At 39.2% G+C, this 11,601-nt stretch overlaps 1 protein-coding gene across 1 annotated transcript; it reads right to left on the bottom strand.

Moving 5' to 3' along the window:
• Positions 1 to 1,434: 1,434 nt before the first annotated feature.
• Positions 1,435 to 9,717, bottom strand: COMMD6 (COMM domain containing 6). Its single transcript, XM_050915095.1, has 7 exons — positions 9,669 to 9,717; positions 8,960 to 9,018; positions 8,302 to 8,367; positions 8,052 to 8,128; positions 6,570 to 6,738; positions 5,308 to 5,460; positions 1,435 to 4,253 (listed from the first exon to the last, which is right to left on the bottom strand). The coding sequence occupies exons 1-7, from the start codon at positions 9,715 to 9,717 to the stop codon at positions 4,203 to 4,205; spliced, it is 624 nt and encodes a 207-aa protein (XP_050771052.1). The 3' UTR covers positions 1,435 to 4,202.
• Positions 9,718 to 11,601: the final 1,884 nt, after the last annotated feature.

The raw sequence follows: 11,601 nt of genomic DNA on the forward strand, positions 1-11,601 counted from the left end.
TATGGAGAGTGCTGTACGGTAGAAGCAAAAGTAAAGGAAACATTTGGCCAAAATTGCACAGTGACAAGCAAATCCAGTTGTTTACGAGGTGACCGAGCCTCAAGAAGGGAGGACTGTGGCAGCATACCACGCAAGCTCAACCCAGGTCAAGGCACTCATTATGTCATGTACTGACCTGCACAGATCCAACTTCCTAATCGAGTGAATGCACAGTAAGCTAGCAGCCCAACCAACAGTCATATAACATTTTACTAAAAATCTGTTTGGGAGATAAGCACTACCATGATCAATCACAGGGTACTGGATAGGATAGAGACTGCTGAATTTTAAGTCCCTCCCCCTGTTGCAAAGGTTTTTCAGAGATGGGGCATTTTTTGCTGCAGGTAGATTAAATTACTCAGGCACTTTTATGTGTTATTCTAGTACCCGCAAGGGCTAAACAGAAGAACCCTGCATGCCTCTGCAAAGGAGTGGAAATTACCCTTTCATTATACCCACAGTTAAGAGGGTAATAAAACATTCAAATGATAGGGAACAGGGCAAGCAGGAAGAAGAAACAACATTCTTCCTCTCCCCCAATTTATCATCTCTACCTTTGTTTTTAATTGGTCCAAGCTAATGTATCTTCAGGTGTCCAAATAGAATGCAAAGGCTTGAAAACGGGAAGGTAAAAAATAAAGCAGGATGGGCTTACAGTGAACAAGGTCTCATACCTTTAAAATGTGGTTAAAGAAAGGCAATACAATTTTGTGGAAGCAGGAACAGAGACATGCTTTTACTTTGGCCATGACTAGGCCAAAGTGTGCAGAAGCTAAATGTATAAAACACTAGTGCACAGACGTGACTACAGCCATTTGCGCGCTCTTTCTGTGGGCCTTTCCCCATTTTTCTACAAAGTCGCTTTCTGCAAGTGGGCTGGTGTACTTGAAACTAATGCAAAAAAAAAAAAAAAGGTCTTGTGATGAAGATGACAGACAATCATTGTGAGGAGATTCCTTCATTATTCCCTCCCTTGGGTTTGTTTTCTGTGTAAGACCCTCCCCCCCCCCCCCCCACCTGCCTTCCTCTTGCTCTGTTCCATGCAAATGTTGAAGAGAAAAATTGTTTACTTGTCTCCTAAATACAGTTAAGGAAAGAAAACCACTTGAATGCAATTTCCTGCAAAATTTCATTAATCTCATATGTCCTCTGTCTTCTCCTGGTTCAATACAACATTTTGTCTAGCTGTAAGTAATTGATACAAATATTCCTTGCAGCCTGCAGTTATCCTCAGCTCTTTGGTACCCCATCACAGAGGAAGACTGCATATGTCTGAACTTCATCCTAATTTAATAAGGGAAGAAGTTTAGTCATAGTCCTGAACTTTACCCATTATAGTATTTGAGACAGACTTTCATGCAGTAGGCTTAAAACAAAATACAGACCATCTTTATCTTTGTTACCTATATGTTTAATGACTGTTTGTGGACATACAAAAATATTCATGTTATACAATTTCATATCAATCAACAAGTAGAATTAGGAACACACAAGGACTCCTGATTCTCTTTGAAAAAATCTGGTTTCTGCACATATAGACAATTCAACAGCTTGTTTGAACATGTTAATATTGCTATCCTGCAAACTGTTAGGGTTTTGGTTTGATTTTTTTTAATAAAGTACTTAATTCTTCCATTACTCAGTATAGGAATTCCTACTGATTGCGATCAGGACAAATCTCAGAAGTTTGAGTACATAGCCAACTTTTAATCACATCTCCTAGATGTCCATAAACACCTCTGAAAATTCTCAGACAGTAAACTGGTATAGCACACATGTCCAGGCATCTTCCAGCCAGAGTTACAACATGCTGGAGTTCAGGGACATTTAAAAAATATTCATTAATATTTCTAGAATATTGGACTTGAAAAAATGCAAGTTAGACTTTTCAAAGGCTGCCAACTTTCTGCTCTTGGTGATGGACCAAGCAAAAATGGTAACTGAAAGTTTCCTCATTACCTTCCAGTGTCTACTAAATTGTTGTTTCTAGAAGTTAAGACATGGTTAATTAAATCTTCTTTTCCATCCAGTTCCAATGAAGGCACAAATATTTCCAGCTACCTGAAGAACTTAAGTGCATTAGAACAAGTGGGAAGTGTTTGTAAGGCTCCAGCTTCACTAAAAAAAAAAAGAAAGTATTCTTTTTCTGGAAGTCTTGCATTGATGTAAACCAATTAATTCACTAGGCCAAAGCATGACTATGTTTTCCAGTTATAGCAGCCTTACACTCCAACTTCTGCAAATTAAAAAAAAAAAAAAAAAAAACCTAAAAAAAAAGTCAGCTGCTCACATCACTTTTCCACACACAGAGAGGATTTTTTGCACTATTTTCAGCCCCGAGCCCTTGCAGACAGGCAAGGGAAAAGGCAAACGGGAAGTCTGTTCCCGAGACCATTTTGTGACATTCCATTGAGAGGGTCTCAGAAAAGAGCAATCTGCTCTCCCCAGCCACAAAGGCAAACACCTCAGACTTCAGCAGCACAAAGGAAATATCATCCAGATCAATGACCACGGCACAAAACTTTTACTATCTTTTGTTAAAGCCAACACTGTTTCACTTATTTGGGCTTCTAAGCAATGCCAAGTACTGTCTTTATGCACCATGCATAATGCCCAAAGAGTGGAGGTGTATCTCTCTTTATTGAAAGGATTGCAGCACGCACAATGTGCTGCAGTTTATTTTCATGACACAAGAAGGTGGGCATAACCTGTATCAATGACTTTCGGCCAGCTACTAAAAGAGTTAATAAAAAAATGTAAGTGGGTTAGCAAGGCAGACGTTCTCACTTAAGGGGGCCTGAATCAGTTGAGGATCTGTCCCAGCAAAACTGGTTATCAGTCTCTACCATTCTGAAGTTGCAGCATAAACTTCAGTCTGCTTATCAGTATGAATTGTCCCTCTTCAGATTTACTTGCTCTACTACACCAGCACATCTTGAAATGCAACAGTATTGTTATTACATCCCACTACATTTGCAGTTTGTGTTTCGTTTATGGAAAACTCAAGAAAAACCAAAACAACAACAACAACAAAAAGAGAGCATGCAACCCCACTGGATTTATCACTCCCCCTTTGGAATGCCCCCATTCTTCAGAATCAAAGTCAAAATTTTGCTGGTTAGGACATTCTCTGAGAGTGAGCACGCGCAACACAGTCCAGTGGACTCCGGCCACACAATACAAGAAGCACGGAAATCTTGCTGACTTTTAGTGTGGTCCTTTCTCTGATGTGCTTGGCTAACACTCCAGCCTGAATTTTCAGGTTTCCTCTTGACTTTTCTAGTTCAGAGCTTGGAGTGAGGCAACTACATCAATATTCTAATTTAATTAGAAAGCAGACTGCTGATCAAAACATAAAGCAGAGTGCCACAGATTAGAGTCGGATTAAATGCAAAGGCAAAAAGACATTAAAATGCTTTTGAATTAAATTCACTTTTCTACCTTTAAATAAAGGTAGAAAAAAAAAATTAGCCTCTGGGCTTCATTTCAGAGAATAAATTTTGGGTCTCCAGAAAAGCTTAATGCATTAACTCAGGTTTTATAAGCCTAGGTGGTGGGAAATAAGTATTTGAAATAAACAAGCTGTTACGACAAGTACATTCTCCGGTTATTAAAAGACGACTGCAAGCCAGGTCTGCAAATACCTGCAACTAACTACTTGACATTGCTATTCTTCAAGAATAACTGTATGCTTGTTATGTGTAACTTCATATACTCCTTATACTTAATATTATTGTTTAGTCCAAGCGCATCTCAATTTTACAGACAAGTGTTAACATGGAATTTACACTTCTCTCAGTATCTTCCTAGTCAACGTTTTCAGGTGTCTTTCCACACTCCAGAGTTAAATGTGTAGTTTCTTACATGGAGTTTCTTACTCTTGGATATTAGAAAGTCTACAGTGATGCTTCTCCATACACATCCTGATCTTTTGTCTACCAGGATGAACAAAGCTGAACACATTTTCACAAACACTGCAGCGTTGGCTTCAAGTATTCAAAAGCGAAGAAATCTTCACACCAATGCAAGGATGATGCTGACACCTGTCAAAAAGACAAGGATACATACCTTGCTGAACAATGGCACTTTATTCCCTGTGCGGAATGGAAAGTTTACTTGATTTAAGTCTGTCTGAAATTTCAGCATAAATAAGAGAGTTCTCTTCAAACTGTTTCAAGAACAGCCGCCATCTCCTTGAACTGTCTGAAGAAGTTCTAAAAAGCAAGAGTTAAGATAAATTTCAGTTGCTTGAAGAAAAGCTCAAACTGTAGTTCAAATTAGCATGTTAGACAAAAAACACAATCCATGTTTCTCACATTCCCCCTTTCTTCCAGTTACAATTTGCTGCTTGAACTGAAAGTTTCTGCTTTTCCTTTTGTGGACTGGTTGGCATTTGGGCACATTCACTATTAAATCTACACAGGTGATGCCTTATTTGCATGGGTTTGCCTAGCAATAGGAGAAGATGCTATGAAAGAAAAATACAAAGATCTCGTGCCACCATAAAAAAAAAACCTTCTCACGCGAATGTTTTTATTCCCAGCTGAAATAATGCAGGCTTCTCAAGTATAGCATCCATTTCTTATAGTAGTTGAACAGCAAATTATTAAATAGGTTTCAACCAGAATGAATACAACATTTCAGAACACCTAAGGATTCAGAATATCCTTCTCAAATTCCTTGCCAGTCCAACTCCAAGGATTTATTTATTTGTAGGCTTGTACAATATTCTAAGTGATGTATTTGCCCTTTAAACAGGAATGACAATGGAAGTGCCACATTTATGCAAAATTAAACAAAGTTACGTAAGTTCATAGATGAAGGCATAGCAATTAAGAGCCAGTGGTGACAAAGCAGACTGACCTCCATTCCTAATCATTAGCAAACGTAAAGCTTAACCCAAGGTTTAGATTTTGAGGCTGGGGAACAGTCCCATAGATTTAAAATATTCCACCCATTTTTAATAAGGCAGAGAGACAGCTGACAAGACAGATCCAAAGTCTTTACATCTTCAGTTGTTAGCTTATTTGTAAGAGAACAGACTAATTACTGCTAAATTAACATTTTCGGATAAGTAATGTAGAACGAAATGCTATGAAGTAAGTATTTAGCTTCAGGGTTTTAAATAATTATTTAATGCTTCATCTTTGAATGACCGTATTAGTAAATAAGCAACACAAATGTATGCATCAAGATATAAAGTTGCTCCTTCACAACGACGTCACTGTTGTTTTTAAGAGACTGAATCAAGTAACACTGGCTACAGACCTTGAACTGTGGGATCGTCATTTCAAAAGATTTGTCTGTTATTTGTCCTGAAGGGTCTGCCACTTTTAGCGTCACTGTAACATAAGGATACTTCAGAGACCTGCAGGTGTCAGAGCTCATCGCAACTCCCAGTTTCCATTTAATATCTACAAACTACAAAGAAGAAAATCATTGGAAACAGTGTTAAAGAAAGAGATCTAGCCACCACTGCTATTCTGTTGGATGGATGTTTTACAGACAATATATGATATCTAGAGCTCATATCCAAATGGGAAACAAACATACACATTCAGATATTATAAAGTCATCTGCCCTTCCTCTTAATAGCAAAAAAATAAGCAATTTAATAAGTTACTTCACTTAATCTGTTTTCCTTATTCAAGTACTATCAATAGTCAAGTACAGTCTATTTAAAGTTCTAGTGCCTAGTGCTTGAGCCACAGAGTTCACCTGGCTTGTATATCATTCGTCCTTTTGTCATGTTTTTTTCTAAATCAAGTGGAAACATGAGAAAAAACCTCAGACAGTGCACAAAAATTTTATAATAGCAATAATAGAAAAAAACTAAGGCATTTTATAACTGTATTTTAGATAAATCAAAGTACATCATAAATACATTTCAGACAGGTAAATTATAATTTTTAGTATTTTATGATAGGCAGAACTGTTGAATAAAGAAGTGAAGAGAGCCTTTAGAAGCTTACTATCAAGCCTCAGATAAAGATTTTTTTTTTCCCCCTAATTCCCTACTCTTTTAAACTGCTGTTAGAAAAAAAGGTCTTAAAATGCAAACACACTCTGTGTTATTTTTTTCAAAAAGGAAAAAAAAGGAATGCTGGAAATTGACAGAAAGTATCTTTAAAAAAAGTTTAAACTTAAGGGAGACAAAGAATAAAACAATCAAGTGCTGGTGTTACGAACTCTAAAGAACAATTCAAGTCACATTTAAAACAGATAATACAATTGTCTCCCACACTGACTGCCACTCACCTTCCCTAATAGTACTATGAAACACTAATTTTTAAGAAGTTATGAAATGTGACTTTATCATCCAAACAATATCATCAGAAAACTGTTCAGCATTTAGACAACCTTTATTGTATATGCTTCTTTATCTGGGTAGACATTTGGCAACATACATATAGGAAAGCTTTTGGCAGTCAAGATACCACCATGTGCTTGACAATACAACATACACAATGAAGCACTGACATTTCTGAAAAGTTATTAGTTAGCTCAACTGCACTTTGTCATTTAGTTACCTGCCCCACTGTGGCCATATTTCTTGCATCTTCTGACACACTAATGGATTTGCCCTGCTCATTCCATACGTGACGAATAACTTGAACTGCATGTTTTGGCAGTGCACTGACTGCATTGCCCAAGGTGGTGACGAGTTCTTCCGTAGAGAGATTGTTTCTGGCTGCTGTGCTATAGGTATATCCAAAGAACACCACATCAATTTCATTCTCCATGAATTTAATAAAATTTCTCACTTCACCCCAAATAGGCAATTTTTTATTTCTGCTTTATATGTCTATGTACCTCACAATAATTAGGCAGCCTGTGATTTTTTTTTTCCCCAGAATATTTTACTAATCTTTTGTATCCACATGCAAAAAACAACATGACTTGACTTTTAATGTGTCTTAATATGCAGAGACCAAGCTTTGCTGGGTTTGCACAACATGCAACATTAAAACAAAAATAATCACAGCCTCCAAGTGCTGTTGCAACTCAAAAAAGGCATAATTCAGTGAAAGATGTGTGCACAGAGCAGTTAAACAATATTATTACTTTAGAAACAAGGCAGTTTTTAATTAAACATTTAGGAGAGGTAATTTAAGTATTACCAAAAGGAAAGTAAGGACCTCTAGGTAATGGTATAATTGGTACTAGCAGGAGTCAAATGATGCAATAAACCCTCAACTGAAAAGGCACCAAGTCTAGAGGACAATTGCCACTCGATTTCCTCTACAGAAACAGGTAAAAAAAAATTCCCACCCTAGGTTTGTTCATGCAGACCCAATCCTCTTAAAGAGACATTCATAAAAGAGAAAAAGAGTTGGTCCTCCAAGTAGCATGGTCTAATCTAATTTAAGGCTTTATATTTATGGAGGAAAAAGTAGTATCTTAAATTTCTACTGGTATATTTTCTTCAGTCATAGTAATGTTACATAAAATGTTTAGATACTAGATATTAAAAGAACAAGCAAGATCTTGAAAATTTTATCTTTCTGAAAATAGAAAAACTTAGAGCAAAACAACAGCTGAAAATACTACCTAAAAACTCTATCTTTATTATGGCAGAGTTCAACATTATAAAACTGTGTGCCCTTCAAACAGGCACAAATGCTGGTTTCTAATCTCTAAGAAACAACACGTTTTGAGAACACACTTCTTCCAGGCAAAGGCCTAGCTGACTTAGCTTTAGAACTGAGCTTAACTTCCTCTTTTATTTTGCCAGTAGTTCTAAACCTTGCAGACAGGGTCTTAGAACAATTTCCTCTCTTTAGGTTTTTTTTTTATTACAAAAAGTGAGACTATATATTAAGTAACTACACATTTTTTAAGAACATAAACTAAACCCAGAAGTTTTTTCTGCAGTGAGAGTTACAAACTTTTGCCCTTTTGCCAAATCAGTTCATTTTATAACCCACATTTGATGTCACTTTTTAATACCACTATTAAGTTGGGGTGGAGGGAAAAAAGACATGAGGCAAAGTAAATTATTTTGTGCTTACCTAAATAGAAAGGAAACAATGTTAGCTATTTTTGCCAGGTCACCAACATTAATCTCAATCCCAGATGTCTGAATTCTCTAGAAACAGAATGTTCAAACAATTACAAATAATAATAAATTATGCATTAAGAAAAACCTCTTTGTGTATGTGTATATATATACACACACACAAAAAATTGATTTGGGGAATCTATCCTTTACAGCATATACAGCTAATATACTTGCTTATAAGTGCTAGTATCCAAACTTACCTGACACAGTTCAGCTGTATTTACACCTGGGATCTTATGGTTCAGATGTTGAATTATTTGTTCACACTGTAAAGAAAGTAAGTTTGAAAGCATTCTTAATGCATATTTTAATATACAAGACAAAGCTAGTTTGAATACTTGGAGATTACAAAACAAAAAAGAAAACTGGTTAATGCAAAAACAGACAATAGGAGGATGCTTTAAATGCAGAGTGAAGAATAAAGTCATTGATATGACTGATTTTAAAATTACATCAAATCCAAGAAGAACAGATAAACTCAGTCAAGACTTTTAGTTACTACCTCACTAGCTATTCCTACTTAACACACCATTTTCATACTAATTGAACAGTCATCCTGTTCAACTGCATACTACAGTAAACAAGCTGAATGTTTTCTAGACAAGCCAGCTTAATATCTCATCTAGATGAAAGGCAAAAATACATTTATAAAAATCTTTTGTGATAAAAACATAAATTTAAAGCAATCCCATTGCTCTTAGCAGGACTGATCCATTTTATGAGTCATGTAAATCTAAGCTACTACATACATAAGATTCCCTTTGCAACGGACAAAAACCAGAAGAGCTTAAAAAAAAGGTTTCCTAGAATCAAAGGGTGCCAGAAGGCCTTCCACATCCCATTTATTGCCCTACTTACAAGTTCTGCAAAAAAGTCTTGAGGTATTGAATTAATCTTATCTGCTGCACCACCAACATCTGAAAAACAGAAGCAGTAGTGATCAGAAGCAGATCCTTAAAGTGTTATAGCAATAAATCTAATCTCTCTCTGAAGAATTCCTAGGTCATCATGCATACATCTACCTTAAAAGCAAAGCCTTCTTTAAGGGAGTTTGTCCTGAATTGCATTAACATAACCTGCTCAGCATCCCAAGTAAAGTCTAATCGGAGCGACTCCATAAGGTCTCAGAGCCCCAGACTGAGTCTATGCAATTGCATAGTTTGGCAGCCCTGAATAACTCCCCCGACCCGTGGAGCAGTATCCGCACCAAGTCCCTCAGCTTACCGGGAAGCCGGGTACGCCCAGGGCTGCCCTCCGGCACCAGCAGCACAGGACCACTGCTCTCGCTAGGGCTACGCTGCTACACCCAGGCCGCCTCCCGGCGGCGAAGCGCCCAGGCGACCGACCCGCCGACAGCCCGGGAAGGCCCCCCACAAGCCTTCGCCAGGACCCACCGGGAACAGCTCGCCCCGGGCCCTGGGTGAGGTGGCTTCGCGGGGCGGCCCCTCGGCTAAGCCCTCAGGAGGGGGGAACGCCCGCACCCCCCCTCCACACTCCACCCTGCGGGCCCAGCTCCCCCTCAGCTCCCCTCCGCCCTCACACCGGGGTCCCCTCCCTGCCCCCTCACCCAGCGCCTCCAGCGCCCGGGCGAGCACCGCCGCAGAACCGGCGGCCATGGCGCCTCGCACCCGCCGAGGCCCGACTTCCGCCACACAACGCTCGCCGCCCTGATTGGCTCCGGGAGATACCAGAGCGAGGCAGGGCCAGCGGCCTCGCCTTATTGGCTACCGGGCAAGGAGCATGCGCTCTTCTCCCCCGGGAGCACGGAGCTTGCCCGCGCGTGGGCGTGTGTCGTGCGTCCCGCGTCCCGTCTGCCCCGCCCTGCCGCTGGGTGGGTGTGAGCCCCGCCGGGTGCGGGAGGGCGGATTTTTTTGGTCCTTCTCGAAGTAAATCGCTTCTTATATATGTACAAGTAAAACCAGGACTGCGTTTTAAGAGACTGTTGGGGCTGCAGTCGTCGGGTGGAAGCGGTCACCTGCGGGCGGTGGCTCAGGGCCTTGCAGGCCAGGGCCTACCCGTGCTTCGCCTCAGGCCGGCCGTGCTCTCCCGCTGCAGGCCCCTGTGCTGGTGCTTAGGCTGGCGATGGCTTGGGAAATGGCGCTGGCGTGAGAATCGCCTGGGGAGGCTTTTGGAAATGCTGGTTCAAGTCACACCTGGTTTGCGCAACAAGTTGTTTACTGAGGTTGGTTTATTGTCAACTGGTGTCAGGGTTTTCTTGGTGCTCTTTGTTACAGTCTGAGGTACATAAATCGAGCCCTGTTCCATGTGCATGGAGCACATATGGTATATTGGAATTAATACAGATACATAGAGTGACCGTACTTTGTACAGGTGAATTGTGGAATCGGCCTGTACACCTGCAAATAAACTGTGCAGTTCATGGATGATTTGTGTAAATAAACTGTCTTCAGTTTTATGGGAAAATAGCCATTTTTTGTAAAACTACAGCTAGAACCGTGTTCAATAAGCTTTTCATACTGAACTTAATTCAGTTAAGTTTGAGGTGTGGCTGGAGCCCTAAAACACCACTGCTCCTTCACCAGTTTCACCTTTTAAAAAGAGCAAATATTCTTAGATTTCTCTAGTAATCAGTTTTACATTTGCTTTTAGCTTTTTTTTTAATATCGTAATCTTATTATCTCAGTAGATCTACTGTAAGACTGTGACAGAGTAGTAAAACATAACTTGTCATGCAGTAGTGCTGGCTAGTTTATGTATTTTCAATAGATGTTAATGAAAGAATTTAGAACATATTTCAGGAAAAGGGTAATTATTATGGAACATGGTGTGTGTTTATGAGCTTTATACATTTATGGCCTGTCTGATCTTGGCCGCTCCCTTTTAAAGTATCTAATTAAGTGTGCAAATGTTTTTGAGTAGTATGTGTTTTTATGACCTCATGATTATCAGAACACAAGCAATGTACATACTGGTAAGATCTGCCTACGATAGCAAGGACTTGACTTAACAATCTCTTTGTTCTTAACTTAGGTAACTCTATTACATACTTTGTTGTCTAGAGAACTTTACGTATTATTTTATATTACAATTTCATCAAGTCTCTTAGTAGTGCCTTTAGCGCTATGACTAATATTCGGTATGTTACTTTTCATTCTTTCTCCAAGATGTGGAGATAGGTGTGAAGTTGAATGGTGGTTTGGTAATTACAGAATCATTTGCTGAAATTTGGAGTTATTTTGGGGTTATTTTCATCAGCGTGTAAACATGCGTTTAGTTCTCTGAATTTGGAACAGAAGATGGTGAAGTATGTAATGATTTCAGCTTGTCTGCCCATCCACAGAATTAAACTGCTTATCTTTAGAAAATTCTGCCTTCTGTAAGCATGCTCTATGAAGCTTTTTGTGGCAGAGGAAGGTAGATGCAGACTATGATGGTGATCTGACAGTACAGGCCCATCTTTTAGCTAGATAAGGACTGAGAACTTAATATGAGGAGACACTTGGTATAGAATCTAGAAGACAAATCTCATGAGCTACAAG

This window comes from Gymnogyps californianus, chromosome 1, assembly GCF_018139145.2.
Source record: "Gymnogyps californianus isolate 813 chromosome 1, ASM1813914v2, whole genome shotgun sequence".
Taxonomy (NCBI): Eukaryota; Metazoa; Chordata; class Aves; order Accipitriformes; family Cathartidae; genus Gymnogyps; species Gymnogyps californianus.